Genomic DNA, 24227 nt, shown 5'->3' with positions numbered 1-24227 from the left:
GTTTTGTCACTGCAGAAGAAAGAAGAGATTTCACACACACACTGTCCTGATAGTGGCAGCAAAGCTCGCGACTGGCACTGAGACAAACGTCTCAAAAACAGGATAAATAATGATATTATTTACACTTAATTAGATTTAATATAATTTTATTTTTGAGGCTTTTCCTCTTAGATTACTATATTCAGTTGTGTTAATAATATCTATAGAAGAGACAGCTAAAGCAGCACAAAGAGGCTGCTGCAGTGCTCATAACTGCATGATGAGGCACTGCCATCTGTAGTGTGTCCAAGCTCACTGAGTTTGAAGGCGCCAGGCATATTGCTGAACTTTGCAGAGTTCGAAGCATGCGTGGCATTGTGCTGGTCCGTGCAGAGGAGATGCACGCTGAGAGGAATTTGATCTTCTGATTCTTTGTTATCCCAGAACTGTCCCAGCAGTTTTTATCTCTGGCTCATATAGCTGTCTGCTCCTGCTCCCTCTGGCTGATTTAGAGCCATCAGTGATAGGCAGAGAACTTGCTGCTCAGATGCGGAGTCCAAAGTTGGGCTTGGTTAATGTTGTTATCTGTATCTCTCAGTCTGTGCTGCATGAATGTGTGTACATTCACGTGTGCACTAGGGATGTCCGTTTTGGTTAATTTTGCCAACAGCCCAACACCCATTAACTGGATAATTTTTGAGGAAAAATGTTAAATTACATGCAATACAAGAGGCTTTTTCTTTTAGTCTGGCACTCCATTGACTCAGTGAAGTGCTATCCATTTAGAGGTGGCAAAATTTTAACGTTTCATGATGTAAATGTCTTGCCTTTCATTTTATTTTTTGTTGGCTTTTCTGACAGGCAGCCAACTCTGCCCACCCACCACTCTCTACTGGTTAGCTAACGTTAGCCTTGGCTGCTCTGCACTGCACAAAAGCTAGGTTAGGTGGCAGCCAGCTAGCGATTACTGCTAATAATGTTACCCGACCCAACAGCATTTTTGCCACAACCCCCCTTTATCATTGGTAACTATGTTATCACTGTAAGCTCTGTTAGCACCATGAGCAGTGTCTGCACGGCTAGAAATGCTAACATAGTTAACAATGCTAACAATGCTACGCTGACCAAACGTCCTCTTTTGCCCGGACACTTTTCACGTCCCGTCCGGGGCGTCTGGGGCGTCCGGGGCGTCCGGGGCGTCCAGGGTTTTTTTAATAAACTGATGATAATGTCCGGTTTTCCCTGTGTTTGTGTGTGTGTTAGAGTGCGGCACGGGCCGCATATTTCTGTCCGAACCCGAACCGAGCCCGACATTATTTAATGACCAAAGCACTGACTTTGTGTCACACAGTGGTTACAGGCTATTTAACAGGCCGGGCGTGCGCCGTGGGTGCTCAGCATAGAGGGAGACCTCCGTGTTTGAGACGGGAGCGGGAGGCGGGAGGTCAGACGCTTCCAGCGAGAGGAGAGGGAGAAATAAAACAAAATAAGATAAAATAGGAAAAACCTGTCTCCCTCTTTTATTTTATTTTCAACGTTTAATCAAGGCGGAGGCGGGCGGCTGGAGGTCCGAGACTTCCAACGAGGAGAGAGGTAGAAACAAACAGCCAATGTGTGTCTGTGTGTGTTATGTTCAGGTGTTGTCACGTAAATAACAGTGCCCGAGCAATAAACAGGACAGACAATAGGATTTTATTTATTTTTACGCTACATTTTCACTGAAAGCTGACCGAATCCGACCCGAGCCCGAATACAATTTATAGCTACATTTCTGACCAAACCCGGCCCGACCTGTCGGGTACCGTCGGGCTCGGATTGCCACACTCTAATGTGTGTATGTGTCCCCTACTGGGGCCTATCTGAATTTCTGTCTTTGAGAGATATTATTTTGTAATATAATTGAATTTTCTATCCATACATATACATTTTAAATATATTAAAATTATAAGACATCTTTGAGTAAACTGCGAGTATCATTTAAGTAGGCTATGTCGTGGCCGGGCCAAGTGTCCTCTTTTTTGGAAATCAAGATATGGTCACCCTAAACAATGCCATACAGCCACATTCAGTATGTCTCATTTTTTTACAAACCCTTTTTAGCATTGTTAACTATGTTACCACTTCTAGCCATGCTGACACTGCTAATGGTAGTAACAGAGCTAACAGTGACAACGAAGTTACCAATGCTAGAGGGGGTTTGCGGCACAAAACCAAGGCTCTTACTCACAGGGGCGTTACTAGCAGTAATTGCTGAGCAAGCAATACCACTAGCAAGCTCCCACCTGACCTGGCTCGTGTGCAGTGCAGAGTGGCCAAGGCTAACATTAGCTAACCAGTGGAGACTGGTGGGTGGGCAGTGGGCACTATGTTTCTGCATATTAATGTGGGTAGTAGCTGTCTGTCTCCCACCAGATCTGGGTGGCACGCACAGCATAGAGTAGCAAAATAGTAGCAGAAAAACACATAGACTGACATGTAACCAGTCAAAAATATTCTCAGTGCTTGACTGATAAACGTCTAACCATTGACATTCCTGGTGTATAGAGACACTTGTTAATGTCTTTGTGTGGTTATATGTGTGTGTGTGTGTGTGTGTGTGTGTGTGCTATAGTAGAATGGAAGAGATAAAACATAAAAAAGTATAACCCCCAATGAATGGGGCTCTCAAAGTTTAAAATGCAGCACAGCTCCAAATTACTTGGCCGCTGTGTACTCGATTCCCATAGGAGGCCCTGTTATTGCCTGGGGAATTTATGAGGCTTCATGGACACCATTCAGAGAGCTTTTACTGCTGTCCATCTGACCAGTATGAAGCTTTACTGGACCTCATGAGAGCCATCTGTGTGTCTCTGTCTATCTGTCTGTCTGCAGAGATTAAAAGCAGCAGGGTAATGCCAGGCCTGAAACTTTGTTGTCTCCTCCAGCTTGCAGTTTTGCAACCACTTACCATGCCGTTGTAAGTATAGCATTTAATACTCAACACTATGCATGAAGCCATTCGGCCTGTGTTATTTGCTCCATATAGAACTGAGAGATTCCTGTCGCGTCTCTTTGAAATTGGGTTTCATGAAATGAAAATCCAGCGCAGGCACATACTTTGACTATCTTGTGTGGCGTGCGGCCATCGAGCTGGTCATACATGATCATTTATGCAGCAACACATATGATCCATATTGGATGGACACACGCTGCAGATGTTCTTCTGTCAAAGGTTGTTTAGCTTAAAAAAATATTGACTGTGTTTACATACACAATATATTTTTCCCTGATTCTGAAAATGACAATATCCCTATGAAACTGTTTACATGGCTAATGAAAATGAATATCCATCCATCCATCCATTTTCAACCGCTTTTCTTGGGCCAGGTTGAGGGGGCAGAAGCCTGAGCAAAGAACCCCAGACATCCCTCTGGGGTTCCCAGGCCAAACGAGATGTATAATCTCTCCAGTGTGTCCTGGGTCTGCCCCGGGGCCTCCTACCAGTGGGACGTGCCTGGAACACCTCCTACGGGAGGTGCCCAGGAGGCATCCTGATCAGATGCCTGAATCACCTAAACTGACCCCATTCAACGTGAAGGAGGTCACTACCCAGAGCTCATGATCATAGGTGAGGATTGGGATGTAGATGGACCAGTATATCGAAAGCTTTGCCTTCCGGCTCAGCTTTCTCTTCACCATGATGGTCCGACACAGCACCTGCATCACTGCAGACACTGCACCAAACCGCAGATCCATCTCACGCTACATTCTACCCTCACTCATGAACAAGACCCAGAGATACTTGAACTCCCTTGCTTAGGGCAGTTACTCGCTCCCATCCCGAAAATGAATATTCCACTAATATTCCTATTTAAATGCAACCATGCATACAGCCAGGTCCATAATTATTTGGACAATGATACAGTTGTCATCATTTTGGCTCTGTACACCACCACAATGGGTTTTAAATGAAACAATGAATACGTGCTTAAAGTGCAGTCTCTCAGCTTTCATTTAAGGCTTTTTTCAAAAATGTAGTATGAACCGTGTAGGAATTACAACCATTTCTTCACACAGTCCCCCGACTTTAAGGGTTCATAAGTATTTGGACAAACTAACATAATCATCAATTAAACAGTCAGTTTTAATACTTGGTTGCAAATCCTTTACAGTCAATGACTGCCTGAAGTGTTGGACACATAGGCATCATCAGATGCTGGGTTTCTTCCCTGGTGATGCTCTGCCAGCCCTTTACTGCAGCCGTCTGCACTTCCTGCTTGTGTTTTGGGTGTTTTGCCCTCAGTTTTGGCTTGAGCAAGAGAAACGCATGCTCAATTGGATTCAGGTCAGATGATATGACTTGGCCATTGCAGAACATTCCACTTCTTTGCCTTAAAAATGTCTTTGGTTGCTTTTGCAATATGCTTCAGGTCATTGTCCAACTGCACTGTGAAGCATCGTCCAATGAGTTTTGAAGCATTTAGTTGAATCTGAGCAGATAATGTAGCCCCAAACACTTCAGCTTTCATCCTGCTGCTCTTGTAAGCAGTCACATCATCAATAAATACAAGAGAACCAGTTCCACTGGCAGCCATACATGGCCATGACATAACAGTACCTCCACCATGCTTCACTGATGAGGTGGTGTGCTTTGGATCATGAGCAGTTCCATAGTATGCTGTTCCACAACTGTGCAGGCTTTTTAGATGGTTTTTGACAAACTCTAATCTGGCCTTCCATTTTTAAGGCTAACCAATGGTTTGCATCTTGTGATAAACCCTCTGTATTTATTCTAGTGAAGTCTTGTCTTGCTTACAAGAGCAGCAGGATGAAAGCTGAAGTGTTTGGGCCGATATTTGGGGCCGATACTGCTTTTGCTCCCTCAATTTACATCTAAAAATGACACAATAATAACAAATATTACAGGTCTCAAGTTTAAAATAAGAAACATTTATTGAACAGTAAAAAATATTAAAACAAGATGGAAAGTTGAGGTAGAACAGGTAGAATATTATTATTATTATTATTATGCATTCAAATAAAAAAAAGAGTTAAGTGCTCTTAAATCTTCCAGTAATGTCTTTATAAAATAAACAAATATTTAAGCTGAAGCATAAATAAAACAACAACTACTGTACACAGTAGGATTTGCTGCATGTGCGCTGCAGGGTCTTCCGGCAACACAGAGCTGCCCGTGGATGCCTGTCTGTAAATCATGCCAGGAAAAAATAAATCCGCGAACCCACGCGCGTATCGGCCGATGCCGATACAAATAAAAAACTCAAATATCGGCCCGATATATCGGCCGGCCGATGTATCGGTCTATCCTTAGCTACAATGGCGTCTATCACCAGCAGCTCAGCTTTTAGGTTTTAATACACAAATACCATCACAAATTGTATAACCTGGTGAAATGTGAAAAAACAGATACCACCCAAGCCTAATCCAAGTCTTTCATAATGTTTAAAGTTGGTTTGTTTCGTCCTCCAACCAGAAATGTAGGTTTTTCTTTTGGGCATGCATCTCTGCTCCAGCCTTGCAAACTTTTGGCTAGAGGGGTAGTTTACAATGCATCGAGCTAACCTCAGACAGGCAAGAGGCCATGTGTCGCACACTGCAGTAAAAATCCCAATTGAGACGCATATTCTCAATGTACTGCATACATGTCCAAAGAAAAAAACAATATTCCACGTCTTAATTGGAAGATGCTGCATTCGTATAAAGGGACGGAATATGCTGTTTACATGACTCGTATCAAATTCAGAATATTGTCATATACGGAATAAAAGTGGAAAATGTGTGCGCATGTAAACGTAGTCACTGTTCGTTTTAGAAAACCTCCCAATTCAAATATGCGTGGCTCGCCAGTATAAGTGTTACAAGTGCCACTTGAGTTTCATGAGGCAGAGAAGGAGCCATTTTGTTGGCTATCATGTGTTTTCACTGATGTCCCCCAGCTGCCGAAGGTTCACTCACTGATGTTTAAGTCATCATCCAACCACATTCAGAGACTGAGAGGCACACTTCCACACCACTGCCTGCTCTAAATCTACCACAAAGCTCCTGTCCATCTTCCCCGCTCTTTCATAGCCGATAAAATGATTAGGCGCTCAGTGCGAGTGCATGTCAGCGGAAGTGATTTTGATGTATGGCAGGAGCTGAAGTTGATATAGTCCCGAACTACATCAGCTGCCAAGCTTGGCTTTATTTCCTGAGAGTGATGGACGCCCGCGGGGTCAGGGGTCAGGTATGTGTGGTGCTGACCTTGGCCCAGTCTTGACCTTGGGAATCGGTTGGTACGGTGGGTATTAGCAAGTGTTGTGTCTGTAGGTTCAATAAGGCCCTTCTTGTGCACATGACAAATGAATGGATGTGTCATTGGGGAAAAAGGGAAGAAAAAACACAGTGTCCACTTTGACCCTTACGAACAGCGCTCCGGGGAAAGTTAAGGCCTGAATCTGCTCTTGGGGTTACGGCTCGTCTCCCAGCGGCCGGGGATCATGTTCCTAAATAACCTCCAGACATCCTCAGGGATTTATGGACCCACTCGACCAGAAGAACACCTTGGATCTGGGTCAACTTTGATGGGATATAGGCAAGTTTTGAGTAAGGGTGGAAGCGAGAGTGGGACTGAATATCCCTGCACATGTGACGCATGTGTACGCATGCTTGCGTGTGAACATGCAAGTGTGTTTATGCCTGTGCTAAAGTGTAGGAGGTCAGATCGCCGTGTGATCTGACCAGCTAATCTAAATCTAATCTTAGCCAGCTGCACGTCCTCTGCCCCTTCATCCCCATCTCCCTCTTTCTTCTCCAGCTGAGGGAGAAAATTATTAAAGCTACAAATTACCAAGACCCAGAGGTTCTTCCACTGGTGGTGATGGCAAGCAGATGGCAGCGGGACTAGGAGAGACCGAGCCGTTTTCCCCCAGCCCCAACCCCTCGCATAAAGCACCATTTGCATTTCATGAGCCTTAATTGCGTCTGTTGCCCTCCTCCCCACCGGCTCTGCGATTTTGTGCCTGTCACTGTGCACCCCTGCACCCTTGGAGGAGCTGTGATAGATTAAGGTGGACCTTCTGTTTGCACCCCCCTCAATGTGTTCCAGAAATTAGAAAATATTATCTCCCAGTAGGCTCGAAATAAAAAAGAAAGGGGGTGCAGGAGGTGATGGTGACATTGGGTGGGATGGGACAAGACAGGGGGAGTTTTTAAGGCATTAATGGGAAAAGTGATTGTTTCAAAAGCTTGTCCTTGACCCTGTGATGGCAAAACAATGATGCGTGGAACCCCCAGACACCTATTAAGCACTGAGGTAATTACGCGTATCAGTCAATACTTGATAGACACAGTGCACTGATTTTGTGATTTCTTCTTTTTAAATGCTATTTTCACACACCTACTAATGGACAGTTAAACTGCGTGCTGCTTGAGGAAAGTGCATCAGCAGGCTGGAGTTTACGACGTTCCCTCAGCTGCCAAAAACCAGGCGGTGCTTAAACCAAACGGCGAGCTATGACAGCATGTTTATCTGTCATCATCACTATAGTTAATGCGACAGGGACTGGACAATTCTTTCCAGACTGCTGTTGGTTCAGGATGACGTGATGAATATGTCTGGGGTCTGTCTGCTTTGTCCCACCACACGTTTGTAGTCCCTGTGTTTGTGTGCGTGTGAATGCATAAACGAGTGTGAATTCAGGCAGGGGGGTTTACTCACTTCAGACACCTACAGATTTTACAGAGCAGGTGAACACATTAGATGGGACAGGATTACATGTTGAGGTCAGCCCTTGTCAGTTACATTATCAGAGAGAGAACTCTGCTTTCATGCATTGTTTTTTCGCGATTATTTTTTCCGTATTTATGCCTTATATAAGCAATCAAAGAAACTCATTGTTTAGATAAAGGAAAATCCTGGATAAATGAGCCAAGGAGACATATCAAATGTGGATACTTCCATACAGAAATGAGGGCCAAGCTGACAGTCGGCTGTCGATGAACATCTGTCATTCTAGTTTTTGCAGTGAGTCCTGCACTGTTGCCATTAGTTGGCCCTTGTTGGCTGTCTCAGAAGCAGCCGATTCTGTGTGTTGAATTGGTGGCTGGGTCCGTCAGTGAGAGAAATCAGTTTACGAGGAGAGGTTTTTTTTAGCCATTTAGCTCTTTAGTAGCAATGGTTCACAATGGTTTGTGTCATTGTTTGTTAGCACACGTTAAATACCCTTTGTTGTGTCAACATCGGGGTGTGTTGTTAACGTGCTAATCTGCCGCCTGCTGGTATGGAGAGTTACTTCCTCTCACGCTGTTGGCCCTCAGGTGCATAGATACAGAGTTCGAGGTTCATTCCCGTTCATTCCTATGACAGTTGTTCAGTGGGGGCAGTAGCTCAGTCCATTGGGACTTGGATAGAGGACCGTAGGGTCACCAGCTCAAGTCCCTGTCCGGACCAAATATGAAGTGTGGACTGGTAGTTGGAGAGGTGCCAGCTTGCCTCCTGGGTATTGCTGAGGCGCCCTCAAGCAAGGGACCAAACCCCCAACTGCTTGAGGTGCTTGTGTATGGGGAGCCCCCTCACTCTGACATCTCTCCATGTAATGCATGTATAGGTCCTGTTTGTGCACGTGTATATTTCGGGTCTGTGTGTATATGACAACGGGGTGGAAAAGATTGAATTTCCCCTTAATTAATGAAGTATTAATAAAGTATCTTCTTCTTCAGTGGCACATGAAGCCAAAAAAAGTTCAGCAATTGTACAAAATGACCCAGGTGATCGGCACTGACTCCTCATCACTGGGCCCATAGAGCAGGCTGGTAGAGACTTCCACCGGGTGAGCCGGCTACTTTGGCTGCTTCCTGGGCATCTTATTGTGTTCAAATGCAACTTCTTGGCCCAGACACGGGCGATGTGAGGTGACACAATAGTCCAGGGTGTCTGCGGGTCCTTAAAAAGTCTTAAAATGTCTTAAATTCAAATTTATGACAATAAGGCCTTAAAAGTCATTGAATAGTCTTGAATTTGAAGTTGTGAGGTCTTAACTGCCACAAACTTTTTGTCCAATTTCATTTATGCATCTTTTAATTTCTTTTTGTGAAAATGCGTAAAGCCTTTCTATGTAAAAGTCTGCATTTCTAATGTCACAAATCTTTGAAAAATATAAAACTGTAATTTTACTTCATACTTGCACTTAACTGTTGACAAAATGTAGATCGACTTAATAACCTCTAATAACCAAATAACCAAATTGCTACATAACACTCACCTCTGCACAAGACCACATACACTTCTTACCTACGATGATTAAATAAGCTAAACATGATTTGTCCAAAACTCTTTTGTCTAAAATGGGTCTCGAACGAATCTTAAAAAGCATTAAATTTAACCGTCTGATACATGTAGACACCCTGTAGTCAACATTCGTCATCACTAGTTCCTTGATGTCGGTTAGATGCGTGGGAATATGTTGTGGAACGGTGGTCATCGCTTCTGTTCCAGAAAGGATAGCATTGAGGTCTGATGCTGTCCCTGAAAAACTTTGTTGGAATTTCCTTTAATATATCACCAATCTTTATTTCGTTCATCATCAACTAACCTGGTCTGAACTGTCTGTCGGCTACATCTTCTCTTCCATATCTGAATGTTTTTTATTGTTTGTTAGTGGAGTAAATCAAAGTTAAAAAGATGTTTTCGTACAACAGTTTGACCCTCGTCCAGTGCCTCATTCTATTCTGTATCACGGTGATATTATCCCGTTTTGTCTGAATTTATCAAATAATTTATCAAATGTAGGAGGGTCATTCATCTCCCGCCTTTACCTCTAATGATGTGTTGTGCCATAAAAGCCTTCATAATGGCTCCGGAGGAGGGGCATCCATTAGACTGACTGAAGGGTAATAGAGAGCAGACGAGTAGGAGAAAGCACCTCTTTCTATCACATGCATGCATACTAATGGAAGATCCACCCTCACAAACAAGCTGAGTCCTAGACAATGCTTAATGATCATATGTAGAATTAATGAGGTTTAGCACATTTTAATAAGAAAAAATGGTTCGCTGAGCCCAAGGGAGACATTATTACTGAGAGTCTTCCCACTCCTACCAGAAAATCCTGGTGGATAACTGTAGTGCTCATGTTGCACCACATGGAGGCAGTGTTTGCTAACCAAGAGTGTTATCAGAGTCTTGTTGCTGTTACTATATGTGTCCACCAGATGGCAGTGTTGCACAGGACCTGATTAACCACTTAGAAGTATATGAGGATTTAAAGCATGGAATTACACTTGTTTTCCCCCAGAATATACAGATAGGGTTAGATTATGACATCTGTAAGTTGTATGCACACACTCTCAGACACACACACACATTGACACAGACAAACACGCAGACCAGAATGCAGTGTCCCCATTTCACCCAGCGCTAGTATGTCAGAGGGGGAGGCAGTGGGACGCTGTGACCTCTCAGGCCTGCAACAAGAATCCTCCTTCTGAGAGTACTCTTTCATTGCTGGAGATTAAGATACCTATCATCAGCTCAGTGCTGTTACAGACCGACTGTTGTCTTTGAAAGGAGCAGATATCATCACAAACTGTTAGTCTTTGTGTGCATGCTGTAAATTGTGTGACTGTTGTTCGATAAAACAGGAACATTTTGGACATGTTTATGTGTAGTGTTATTCAAAGACACAAAGAAACACTCCGTGGTGGTGGTAAGAAACATCCTTTAATGATTAAACTCAAAGTAGCTTTGGTAATATCAAGAGCATTTGGAAGTTTAGGTGTAAACATGGCATAGACAATCGTCGCTTTACACAGAGTAGCAGGGCAGTTGTCATTAGAGGCTGTCTCTTCTAACTGAACCCAATAATGAGCATCATGCTTAAAAAAAAAAAAGAAAAGAAAAGAAAACCCCACAGCAGACTAGCTAGTGTAAGCTCTGAATTAAATACTTTAATCCACCACAACATAGTTCTGTTTTCGGAAGGCTACAGGATGTCACGGGAGATGTCAAGTGGAGGACAGACCCTTACGCTTACAGCGTTCAAAACCAAGTCCTCTTATTTCTGATGCCATGAGAGACACCGTCGGCGCTGAAACACGAGCTGCGTGTTTTGAATAACTGGTCGCTGTGCCTTCGCCCTGGCGCGTGTAACACAAGTCGCATACAGCATTTGCAACCACATGCACAGGGCAGCTCATTTGATCTGCCGGAGCGTGGTGGCATACTGTAAGGTCGACTCGCTCGGCTAGACTGTACGCAGGAATTTACATGCTGCATTTCACTTTCTGACATCTTTGATCCACCTCAAAGCATCAGTCATTTTAATATCCCGTCCCATTTACTGGCAGTTCTTCCCACATGATGCTTTTGTAGCCCAGATATGTGTGTGTTTGGGTTTTACAGGCAGGCGGCATAACAGCCTAGAAAATGACTTCTGCATGCATCAAGTGTTAGCGTGAATCCAGTCCCTTTTAACAGTGGAATACACAGTGTTAGATAATGTGAGAGTAGTTTTTATTTCAGGCTAGATTGTCATCACCATCTGTTATGCGCAACACATAAACAGCGCTTGTATACAGTAGAACTTGGAGACGTCAGTGGGCAGAGACTGCAGCATGTCAAACTTCAAGTATGTGAAACAGACATTTGTATCATCACTGCAAACCTCTCTGTCCTTGTTTTCCTCACATATAGAGTTAATATATTTTCCTGTCATCTGGTATTTTCTTATATGGCTTCAACTCAGTGGCATTTCTGTCTAGTAATGTTAAGTTTGTTTTTTTTCCTTTGGCTATAATGCCCCACAGTGTTATTTTATTTATTCTACTAAATAGGCATTTTGGCTTCTTGAGACTTTAAGTGAACACAAACATGAGAATGAGGGACAATTAAGGCAATTAGAGCGAAAATAAAGCTTATATATATATATATATAAAGTAATTTCACTGTAATCCAACTCTTTACAAACTCGCAGAGTAATACTGACATTCCACTTTTGATTTCATCAGTGCACCACCCCAAACTCAGTTATTCTTTTACAGTAGCTGATGAAGAAAAAGTAAAGAAAAAAATAAAATCAGACACTGCAATGTGAAATAGACTGTGTTCCCTAAAGAAGCAGTCAGGCACTGTATGTACAGGTGTACCTCTGTCTGATTCTCGCTTTAATTAATGGCTGTTTGACTCTGAACAATAACAAAGTAACTCTCTTGTAAATGTTTGCTATCAGTAATAGGAATGATAAATACATAGCACCATCTTTTGTTGAAAATAAGAAATAGAAAAAAAAAAAAAAACACTGAAATTCACAAAATAGAAAAGGACCAAATCTATATTTCCTGGCTATGCTACATCCACGGATGTTACCACTCTTTTTGTAAAGCAAGCCCAAATCTTCTGCTCCGTCTATTTCTATACATGCACTTTGGTTAATATACTTGAAGAAACTTTTCGTTTTTTTTACTAATTCTTTGGCAAAACAAAAAAAGGCAAAAAAAAGAAAGAAAACACAACAAAATAGCATCTAATTATTTCATCATTACAAACAAACACTGAGGCACTTAATCAGCTAAAACAAAGCTCATACACGTATCCATCGACAGAGCAACACAACAACTATGTACATATATGTAAAAAGTGTTATAAATAGGTTTTAAACCATAGATACTATATACATCTTTTAACTGAGACAGTATTGGTTGTTTTTGTGTTGGTTTGCTTGTTGATTTTTTTGGTATTACCCCCCACTTCGCTGTGATCTGGGTGTATTAGCCTGGCGGCTCCAGGGCCCTTTGGTACATCAAAACTTATACTTCAGAGGGGGGCTGATGACACTTGCAGCTGGGCAGGGGGTTACTGGGAACACTGGGATGGAGTGATGGCTCATTCTCGCTTCCTCAAGATGACATAGATGAGTCCGCTGATCAGCGCCAAAGGGAAGGCCACCCACGCCAGGATGTAGCAGTAGCCAAAGGATGGGTCCGAAATCTTCACCCACCCCGGACTCATCACCGTGTAGATGATGGCTCCGCTCATCACGAACAAACCTGCAGGGAGGGGAAAAAAAATGAGCGCTGGATAATGCCGGCCATCATCTTGTTCAATTATCAGATCATGTTTCTCTGTGCTCTCTGTCTCGTGTCCCGGGCTGAACTCTGTCCGGCAGGGCGAGGCGAGCAGGGTCAGTGTTTCCCAGAAAGCATCTCTCCACACTACACCACACTGTTTCATGCTTATTGATCTCCAAGCCAGCCCTCGTGAGCCCTTCCTGCTCTGCCCGCCTCCCTCATCTGACATGGCATGATGTGTTTGTCAGACCCCCGCCCCGCCAGCCTGCCTGACATTTCAACTTGCACGGCTGGCGCTGTGCCCAGTGTCATTCCTGTTTGGCTGAGTGGGCACCTGGGTGCCAGGCAATGCGCTGGCACAGTATAGAGAGCAAACCTGGGATGTTGGAAAGGGCTGCCAAGAGAGGACACAATGGGCTGGCAGTGGAGCTGCTCTCTGGCCAAAGGGCATGAAGTACAATAGACAAGTGGAGCATTAAACCATTAGTAACTGGCTCAGACTCTCCTAATTTAATTCTCTGCCACAGTAGATGCAGTGTGAGCATCTGCTATTGGTTTATCTGTGTAGGAGGATTTGTGGTGAGTGGTGTATTTTCAGACCACTCAAGTGTTACTGTGCTAATCAGTGTAGTGCTGAAGAGATTAGTCATTTAGTAGATTGTCAAGTGGCTGTTTGTCAAGCAAACATGCTGAAAATTATGTTTTCAACTTCTCAAGTGTGAGGTTCTGCTGCATTTTTCTGTTTTATATCACAGGGAGTTGAATGCCTTTGGGTTTTAGACCGTTGGTCGAATTAAACAAGCAATTTTTATTAACTCCTGTCATGTTCTGTCGATTCATCAAAGAAAAACTACAGATGTGTAGTCATATTGGATCCAATGAGAATCCCTTTTTACATTTTGTGATGATATTAGCCAAAACAACCTGCTCTCATTTCCAGGGCGTTAAATACTGTTGCTTTGTCACAGCACTCAGCGGGTGATTTCAATTCCAAGCGTCATAGTGTCTTTATGAGATGCACTGGACTTTCAGCTAACTCCAATGTAAACCCATCCGCAACAAAACTTGGCGCTGAGAGCAACTGATGTAGTATAAAGTGGGAGAATGTCCATGTAGGGCTGCAGAAAGGGGAGGTGGATGGGTCAAACAAAACTGGACTTTGACCCAGGAGACCACAGTTCATGTCTCATGTGAAACCAAAATTCAGTGTTGTTTGAAGGTTATGTTACGCAATTTATGTACGGTCATCGCGCAGTATTTACGTCACATTACATTGCATAACGTGTAGTTTTTTAACCCAAAATGTGACCTTTTTCTGGGTCACATAGATATAGACTTTTCAAAGGGGAGACCACAGTTATTTTAACGTAACTACGCATTTTATATTAATGTCACACAGTATTTACGTCACATTACGTTCCATAATCATTTAAAACCAGAACATGATCTTTTTTTTTCGTTTCACCCAGGAGACCACAGTTCATGTCCCGTGTTAAACTAAAATTCAGTGTTGTTTAAATGCATGTACGATCATCGCGCAGTATTTACGTCACATAATGCATAACATACGTAGTTTTTAACCTAAAACGTGACCTTTTTTTCCGGGTACACAGATATAGACTTTCACCCAGGAGACCACAGTTTATGTCCTGTGTAAAACCAAAAATATCAATGTTGTTTTAACGTAAAGTTGCGCAATTTACGTATGATTGTTGCGCAGTACTCGCATCACGTTTCAATGCATTATTATTAAACCCAGAGCATGATATTTTTTCCATGTCACACAGTTACAGACTTTCACCCAGAAATCTTTTCACCTCAGAGACTACAGGTCATGTCCCGTCTGAAACCATAAGTAAACGTCACGCATTTTACATTAACGTCTCAAAGTATTTACGTCACGTTACGTTCCATAATTATTTAAATTTAGAACATGATATTTTTTTTCATGTTACACAGATTCGGACTTTCACCCAGGAGACCACAGTATGTTTCCTGTGTGAAGCCAAAAGTCAATGTTGTTTTGATGTAATGTTACGCAATTTACGTACTGTCGTAGCGCACTGACATTGTCACATTACATTGGGTAACCAATTGATTATTTTAACCAAAACATGATCTTTTTTCTAAACCAGTCTAATTATTTTTGTTGCCTAAATCTAACTGCAACAGTTTCACCATCCGAACCATGTGTTACTTTGTGTTTCAGCTGTGTGTCACACAGATATGCTAAAGGTTGCCCTGAGATGCTGAGGGGCGTGACAAAGCATTGGTATTTGACGACTTGGGAATAAGGAACAGGTTGGCCAAAAATATACCAGTGTCACGTCTGTTTAATCTATTCAATGTCCATCTGATCTCAGTGGATTTGCGAGGAAGTGTCAAAGGGGGATTGAACTTACTGGCAAGGATCTGGAAGGTTCCAGTGAGGAAGAAGCGTCCGCCCTTCTGCAAAGTGAAGAGCTGGCAGAAGAACAGGAAGAGAGACAGGCAGCTGAAGATGATGGCTAGGATCATGAGAGCCTGGACCGACTGAATCCATTCTGTAGAGGAGGGAGGAGAGAGAAGAAGGGCATCAATAACTGATCCACAGTCGTCATTATCAAGAGCATAATTTATATACAACATTGGCTTAATGAGAGCATGAGAAAGGACGGGTAGGAGGAGACAAATAAAAAATAAAGAAATCTCAAAGCTTGTTGGTTTTGTCTCTGCTGAATTGAAGCATCCTCTCTCAGAGAGCATAATGTTTACTTCTGGGAATGTGTAATGGATCCATAACAATGAAACCTAGGTATCTTGTTCCTAAAAGCTCTGCGAGCCCCTCAGAGCAGTACCCATGACTAAATGTACCACATTGATCGCTACTGCTAGTCCTTCAAGGCCAGGCTGCTAGAAGCCCATTAACCCATTAGACACCTGCATTGACAGGGAAGACCATCCATCCATGCTAGTGCGTGGCTGTGTGTTGGTGTCTGTGCCACCATGCCAGGAATCCCAGGACTTCCAAGCAGGGTCTATTTCTTGTCCGAGGGTTATCCATGCTGCCTTTCTGGCCTCTCAGGTTTCCTTCTTTGCATCTATCCAGCCCTTCTCTTTAGCCGTGTTACTGTCGCATTTTGGTGCCATATAAAGGTAAAGTAAAGGTAAAGTTCCACTGATTGTCACACACCTGAATGTGTGAAATTTGTTCTCCGCATTTGACCCATCCCCTGAGGGAGCGGTGAGCAGCAGCGGTGCCGCGCTCAGGAATCATGTGGTGATCTAACCCCCCAATTCCAACCCCTGATGCTGAGTGCCAAGCAGGGAGGCAGTGGGTCCCATTTTTTTATAGTCTTTGGTATATATAATGCAGCCATGTCGCAAGGTGCTTGACTACGATCTACGATCTGCTTGAGCATTGGAAACCATTGCATAAGTCCCATCTGAGCAAATATTCCAGACAAGCCCTATAAAAGTTTATTACGGCGCCATTTGTATGCACGCAAAGGCTGAACTCTGACATTCAAATCTCTGATGTGATTCCTTCAACATTCTCAAGCATCTGCGGTTTATTGATTCTTTTTGTAAATCAACGACATGTTGTGGTTTAATGGCGGGGGGCACTTACAACATGGAAGAAAAAAAAGGCATGATGCATAATTTATTGCGTGCAACAACAAGGACGATTACACTAAGTAATAAGCAGCTTACTTTGTGTGATGTTATAACTTTGACTGACCACATTTTAACGCTGTAGGCTAAGATGAACAAACGTCATCACCCCTGCACATTAGTTTCTCTTCTGTCTAAGAATCTTGCAGTTTCCTGGAGAAACACATCTCTGTTATAGATTTAAAGGGAAACAGTATCTTGTATGATGCGCAGGGTTACTAATATGGAGTCAGGTTACCTACAGTACCAGCGCTACAGTATGTCCTGAAGATCATTGGCTCGGGTCGATGAGATATGAGAGGAAACATGACACCCCTGCAAATCTCCAGGCCCAATACCACACCAGGGCAACAATTAGATTCCACCATAATGATCCTGTTGTCAGATGTTACATAATACCGTGTGATAACACTGTGAGAAATGGGTGAAATGTTCCATCCCCTGCCCCTATGAATAGTGCTCCCCTATAAATACCCACAATACATCACTGCTTTCTGATAAACAGACATCTTGTCCTCTTTCCTTCCTTCGCTGACCAGTCGTAGGAAACAGTGATGTGAGGCATTTCCTAGCATGAGGTGCGGTTCAAGGCTCAGAATTTCAACTGATAAGCGAGTATGAGTCATATTCATAAATTCACTTGGTTTATTATTGTGGTATTACAATGCAGCTAGTGGAGGTTTTCGCTGGAATACCAAACAGGAAACGGACTGTTGATGTTTTCTGCCTTCTATTCTGGGGCCCTGCACCCCATTGTGCTGCGGAGCACTGCACAACAAAAATAAAACTGTATTTACTTTGCCGTGTTTATGTATTGCAGGCCTGTGTGGGAGCACAAGGCATTCTTCCTCAATAGCTAATTTTAGCGCGAGTAAATTCAATGACGAAATTTTCCTGGCTGTAAGGAAGTGATATTAATCTCAAGCTCAGCATGTGATAACTATGACATGAGTATGTCTCACTGGGGCGTCACTGAAGCCAGCCTATGTTTTTGTAGCCAAGGCAACGACGAGAGGAAACTCAAAAGTTTCAGAGATGCCCTAAAAATAACTGTGACGACCGCGATTATGATTCACTTCAGAAGGAACTTGATTGCTCAGCAAAGCTTCAGAAAGCCCCATTGAACGCAGGCTTGGCGCCCACGTGAGAAAAAAAACACTCTACTATCTTCCATCTCCCAAAGCCAGAGAGCACAGACCCCGGGCACGCGCGCCTTCTTAAATAAACACCATGCGTCAGTGCGCTAATGAAAGCAAGTCAAACAAACTGGCCGCGCAATGGAGCTACCTGGCAGGGTATGCAGGCGCTGCTGCCACTGACAAAACACACACTGGCTGAGCACGGCTCATTCTAGACAAATGACATCACCCAGATGCAGCCAGCAGCTCCTGCACCAACGTGACGGCACATTTAGTAGCAAAACATACAGCTGCCCAACAGTGATCTCACAGAGACTTGTTGCTAAATTTCAGGACAAAGGAAGTGTTATGGGGCAGAAGCCTTCAACAGTAGTGGAATCTATACATCTATATTCTTTAAATCTTATTTAAATCAAACATGAGCTGTCTGACTGTCTAAATAAATCAGTAACGCTGCAGCTGGCGCCTTAAATTGTCCCCATGATCCCTGCAAACCAACACTAGACACTCTGATCTGACACTGGGCGTGACCCGCCATCAGCATGCTATGTTCTGCTGTGAGGTAGTCCAAGGTCTCCCTGCTTTCAAACACTCTGTCACAGGCATGCACACACACACACACACACACACACACACACACCACACATAGATCTAAAACTTTAAATACTCTCCGCAGCCCCACCCTGATCCTCCACAACTCCCAAACCCCTGTCACTATGGACTCCCGACACGGGACCTGAATATGGACATCACACCACGACTATTTATACAGTGGCAGCCTATCAGCTAGCACTTGAAAACAGCACTGCCACATTCTCTGCCCTAGATGGCACCAGAGTCCCGGAGGAGCCACGACACACCCACATCATCAACATGGTGAATGTTGGATTTCAGCAAGTCATTTTCCAAAGTTCAGCCCCCCCCCCCCCCCCCCCCCCCCTTTAATATCAGTGTGGATGGGTTTAAAGTGGATTCAGAGATTTTTAGTTCACCATTTAAACCTGAAAAGATCCTGAGATGCATCACGGCAGAGAGATGATTTAAATGTCCTGTATTAGCCTTTGAATTGTGAACACATTAAAGGAGAATAGTAGAATGTAAGGAAGGCGTCTGACCTCCAGTGGTTGCTGGGTCACAGTGGGATCCTCCATTTTCAGTAGAGCAATTAAACCAGAGGTCTGTGGTTGCGCCTGCTCCTGTCGTCCATTCCTGGTGTCAGCAACACACAGTTTGGTCAGTCATGTGGGAAAAGCAGCAGCAATAAAAATCAGAAATAAAAGTTTAAGTAGCTGTTAAATTCCTCAAATTACAGAGACAACAGTGCACCATTATATCTCCTCCTGCAGGTTTAAGATGCCTGCAAGCTTCAGTAGTTATTTTAGCCCTTAAAATTGCATCTGAATAAGTGAAGAAAAAAGAGTTATAGTGACACTCACGCTGACAATCGTTGACACAAACAGGAGAACCAGAGCAGCGACGTGCAGGAGGATGATTCCCAGTAGTAGGAGCAGCATCTTTACAGGCGATCTGGGCAGTAATGAGAAGAGGACACAGTCTCTGTCAGTGTGCGCGCGCGTGTGGATGTCAGATTTGTGGGACATGGGTGTGTCGCTGCAGCACGATCAACACGGAAACTTCATCGGATGTCAGGATTTACACAGCATGTGCGTTAATAATAACAGAAGAAGAGGGAGTCAGTGTTGATGTTCTACATGCGTAATCTGATTTCCATTTAACAACAGGTTTGACGACAGGATGAATTTCAAGGAGCGTATCTGTGTTTTGATTTAACAGCATTATATGTGCCTGAAAACTCTCTTACAGCCATCCTCTCTGACATCCTGTTCATTTAAGATGGCTTTAAACAGCCGGCTAGTGTCGTCTACAGCATGGAGATAATCACAGTAATGTGCGGTGATCTCTACAGCAATATCAAAACAACTTTAAATAAGTTATGAAAGTAAGTTTACGTGTAATTGAGGTGTATTTATCGAATTAAAATAAAGCCTTAGCGACCAAATCAGCTGTGACAGCTCAGTCCTGCTGTCTGTGCGCGCAGTGGAGCGGCGGGTATCCCAAAGAAAAGCGCGTTTCCTCCTTTTAATCCGGGCCGACTGTGCGCGCAGCTGAATATAAGGAAGTTTAGAAAAGACCAAAGTCCACTTACTGAGAGCGGGGAGCTTGTATTTCCACACACAAAAAGTAGTTTCAGGCTCGCAAAAAGCAAAAGCAAGTGTTTTTGTTTCCACCCAAAGAGTCCAGCAGCGGTAGTCCCTCGGTCCTGAAAGTCGCTCACAGACTAGATTGATGCCAGGGGCTGACGTGCTGTTATAAAGTGTCTCATTATGGAAGAACAACGCCCTGCGTGCGTCGCTGCGTCATGGAGTGACCCTCTGGTCCGCGGCCAGGGTTCCCAATATAGATGCGCCATGCGTAATAGCGCATGGGTTGCCTTAGTTACTAACTTGCTGTGTGTGTAGTGAGCTGACTGATCATTGTTTGGCTGTCGTGGTAACTAAAACCAGCGATCTGCTTTCGAAGATTTTTCTTTCTGTTTACAGCTTTTATTGTTGTGATTACAGATTACACTGCGACCTGGAATTCCTCCTGCTCATTTAACATATATATTTTTACACATATAGCAGGAACATAAATGTTTTAGAGTATCTTTTGGTATAGATAAAGAGTAGATGTTGACAAAGTGGCAGTGGGTTACGAAGAAGTTTACACAGCTCGATTTAAACACTTATATTTTGGAATAGATTTTTCCAAGGTTTAACCCCTTTGTGCCCAAAGACTTTATTCAGTATGATAAGGGAAAATGCTACAACATTTGTTCTGAGTGGTCACAAGTTTTAAAATCTGGTGCAGATATACTTTGGGCAAGTATCTAACAGTACAGCTCTGAAATGTTAATATCACATGAAAAACCACACCTTTTGTTAATAGTCAAAGTCAGTGTTTTTTTTATTGAGGAAACATTCACATTGTGTTAAATAAATGTCGTCTGTGTGATTTTATGCACAGCATGTGTGAATATTTTTGAATATTTAACTTGTCATGAGTTCACAGATACAAAATATTTGATTGTGCTTGTGTTATTTAAACCAACCATACGACCATTTCCTTACCACACCATATGTACTTTTGGGCTCATGAGACTACTGTTCAGTAAATATAACTTTTATAGATATATTGGAACGTATAGAAGAAAATAACAGGAGTCCCATGTGCCTGAAGACAAAATCAAGTAGAATGATCAGCCAATATTTATTTATTTTTCTTCATACACTCTAAAAAACGATTCATAGCGTTCATGGACACTTAAAATAAAGATGTTCTTCAGCATTAAAAAATTCTGTTTGTTTCATGAACGTGTTTTAGTCAGTTGACAAGTTATTTTAACACATTGGTCAAAATCAAAAACTTTTTTGACATTTTTGAGTAAAATGGCATTAAAATAAATTATTTAGAGTATCAAGATTTCGATAAATATTGTGTTAGTTCAACTTAATTAAGTAAGTCAGAGTTGGACCTGCTTAAAAAGATGCATGCAAAATGCTACCGTAATATTTAACCATATATAACCAGTAGCTTATTTTTTAGTATTTAGTATTTGAGTATTTGTGCTTAGACAAGCCCAGTAAACATGTCCATCAAAAATTCATATTTTAAGTCGAGGCACAAACTATAATTTGCTTTTTAGCCAAGATAGATATCTTGGGCAGGCTTTACATGAATGAATTGTCTCATAAAAGTAGCGGTGAGTGTTGTCTGTTTTTATGCCCCTAAACTGTAGTACTCTGGATATAAGGTGGCAAGCTGTCTCCGTATTTTTAAAGGAAAATTAGATTTAAACTGTCTTTTAATCTGAGGTGATTTTACAGCCCTAATTCTAAGTTTTATCTTTTGGTTTTTACTTGCTTTTGATTTTGACTTGATTTTTAAAATTTTATTGTTTTATTGTTGTATTTTTCTCATCTTGCAAAACTTTATTTATGACTGTTTATTTTTTGTCTGTGTTGTTTCAGTTTTGCTACGTGAACCACTTTGGGCTGCGTGTTTACATGAAAGCTGCTTTATAAATAAAGTTGAGTGTACAAGGAAAGGTATTTTGGACCTTCCCCAAAATGTTAAATTTCCCTGTAAACTCAGCGTTTGGTTGCCGTGGCGATTACAAACACAAACATAGTTGCAGTGTGGTGCAGTGCGGGTCTTTTCCCTGTGGTCGTCATGTAGTCAGCCTCGTGACTCACACAGTATGTGTGAAAGTGTGGATGGGTATGCCCGGCGCACCACCACACAGAGATAGCATCTGGGGCTCTCCTCTGTTTGACATGACTCATTTCCAGTGGGAGTGAGATGGCGTTCCACCCTGAACAGGGATTGCAGCCCCCGACTGTAAACGTGTACTGCATGTAAAAGAGGTAACTCTTGTAAATATGGGTGTTGCAAGTATTGAGGGAGAGTAGCGAGCGGTCAGAAGTGTAAATATTTGTAAGTATGAATCGACTACCTTATCTCGTCCTCCCTCTGGGTCTTCTGCACGGAGTTATTAGGAGATACAAGATCAACCAGCTGTCAGTTATAAAACAGCTGAAGCAGATTTTATTGGTTCCTGATAACACTGGATATATTATGTTCACAAGTCATCAAACACACCCTCCCTCACGTCTGCAAAACGTCAAAATCTTGCTCCATGAGCAGACACACTGAGCCTCCTTGACGGGCAGCACATTATGATCGCTCTCTGTGCATTAGGCGGCCGGTAGAGGAGCTTATAGGAGCCGTCCGACCTCAGATAACCCCTGTCAACATCCACTCTCTATTCTTCACCACTTAGCTCACACTTCCTGGCCGCCCTCTGCATGTGTTTCTCACACTCCTGTGAAAACACAGGCCTTTCTGCCACGCTCAAAAACACACACACACACACACACATGAAAGGGACAGTTACAAGTCCAGATCACGGCCATGAAGTGCTGCTGAGTGAGAGCTTTGTATCCACGCTGTAATCATAGTGTGTGAGCCTGAGCTGCGTAAAAGTGCCTCTTTGTCTGGTGTGATTGTTCTGTTTGTAGCGCATGTATGCATTGACGTAACTCTGGTGTTGACTGAGTCATATCTCTGATCATATGAGCGGTCGACAGCAAAGGTTCACAGTGACTTCTCAGAGGGAGAACTCTTGTTAAGAGTGTGGAGTAGCTGTCGAGGCGCTCCCCATCCCCATCCCTTATATGTCAATGTTTGTAAAAGCCTGACAATCAGTGGGCTGAGTGGACATGGGAGTGTTAAGTTTACTGTGTTTGTGAAGCCGGGGTTGGAGCCAAACTCTCCGCATAACAAACATTCAGGCTGAGATACTGAATAATGTTACATCTGGAACGGCGTCTAGCATTTCACCTCCATCGTTAAAATGGTACGACTTATCTTCACGTTAGCGCGGCACACAGTGAGAGTGCATACCAAAACCATAGATAGGACCTCGGCCAGGCCGGGGGGCGTGAATCTGGAGAGTAGAAGTGATTGAGTTACAGTAACTCCATCCACATACCAGCACAGAGCAGAGTGTTAAAACAGATGCGGCAGTCACAAGTGATGTTTTTGTTTCTGCCGCATTAATTCCTACAAGATCTGTATAATGAAGAAGCATTAGAGATAATGTAGCAAAAAGACAATCACCAAAGATGGGCCCTCGCCCTTGATGCAATTACACTCCACTCTTGTTGATTTTAAAACAATGTGACAGGCTTTCTTTCACTTGATTGCATTATATGCAGTTCCACTTATCTTGGCTCAAACCACAGTCCATTAGCTGTGATGAATAAATGGCTCATACTCACGACAGATATTGTTCAGCTCGACTTTGAGTGAGTGGATCCAGCTTGGGGCTTCTTGCAGATCAGAGGGAAGGCCTGTCTGATGCGTCACTGTCTGACCGGGGCCTTTCTGCCTGGTGTGTGTCGGGTTCTGACAGCTGTTGGTCAAAGGTGGGTCAGTCCGTGTGTCCTGTCATCAGCATGTGAAGTGCTGCTGTCTGTTGGTCCACTGGGTCGCAGTAGTTTAATAGCTCTCCTCCTACTGCAGCCGCGTCTGAGTCGGACTGCCCCTCTGTCGACTCACGTCAGACTCCTCTGGCCCCAGGCTACCAAACTATTGTACAAACTGACACATACAGTACTTGCATGTACATATATGAGGGTTATTAAAGGGACAATTCACCCCAAAATCAAAAATACTCATTTTTCCTCTTACCTGTAGTGCTGTTTATCAGCCTAGATTGTTTTGGTGTGAGTTGCAGAGTGTTGGAGATATCGGCTGTAGAGATGTCTGCCTTCTTTCCAATATAATGGAACTAGATGGCACTCGGCTTGTGGTGCTCAAAGTGCCAAAACAATACATTTGAAAAAC

At 43.1% G+C, this 24227-nt stretch overlaps 1 protein-coding gene across 2 annotated transcripts; it reads right to left on the bottom strand.

The window, feature by feature from the left end:
• Positions 1 to 10659: 10659 nt before the first annotated feature.
• pmp22b (peripheral myelin protein 22b) lies at positions 10660 to 23800 on the bottom strand. Of its 2 annotated transcripts, none has more exons than XM_033611649.2 (5): positions 23660 to 23800; positions 19253 to 19343; positions 18932 to 19025; positions 15426 to 15566; positions 10660 to 13002 (listed from the first exon to the last, which is right to left on the bottom strand). In XM_033611649.2, exons 2-5 carry the CDS (start codon positions 19328 to 19330, stop codon positions 12839 to 12841), a joined length of 477 nt encoding a protein of 158 aa, XP_033467540.1. In that variant the 5' UTR covers positions 19331 to 19343; positions 23660 to 23800; the 3' UTR covers positions 10660 to 12838. The 2 variants fall into 2 exon arrangements, with proteins under 2 accessions (XP_033467540.1, XP_033467539.1); XM_033611648.2 differs by lacking the exon at positions 23660 to 23800 and adding an exon at positions 19984 to 20125.
• Between the last annotated feature and the right edge of the window lie 427 nt (positions 23801 to 24227).

The sequence above is a fragment of the Epinephelus lanceolatus genome, chromosome 21 (genome assembly GCF_041903045.1).
Source record: "Epinephelus lanceolatus isolate andai-2023 chromosome 21, ASM4190304v1, whole genome shotgun sequence".
NCBI lineage: Eukaryota > Metazoa > Chordata > Actinopteri > Perciformes > Serranidae > Epinephelus > Epinephelus lanceolatus.
This window is presented reverse-complemented; position numbering and strand designations above follow the sequence as displayed.

Coding starts and splice junctions, on each gene's coding strand:
- pmp22b (XM_033611649.2), bottom strand. CDS start 19,330: ATGCTGCTCCTACTACTGGGAATCATCCTCCTGCACGTCGCTGCTCTG. Junction 19,026..19,252: donor TTGTGTCAACGATTGTCAGC/GTGAGTGTCACT, acceptor TGCTGACACCAG/GAATGGACGACAGGAGCAGG. Junction 15,567..18,931: donor TGACCCAGCAACCACTGGAG/GTCAGACGCCTT, acceptor CCTCCTCTACAG/AATGGATTCAGTCGGTCCAG.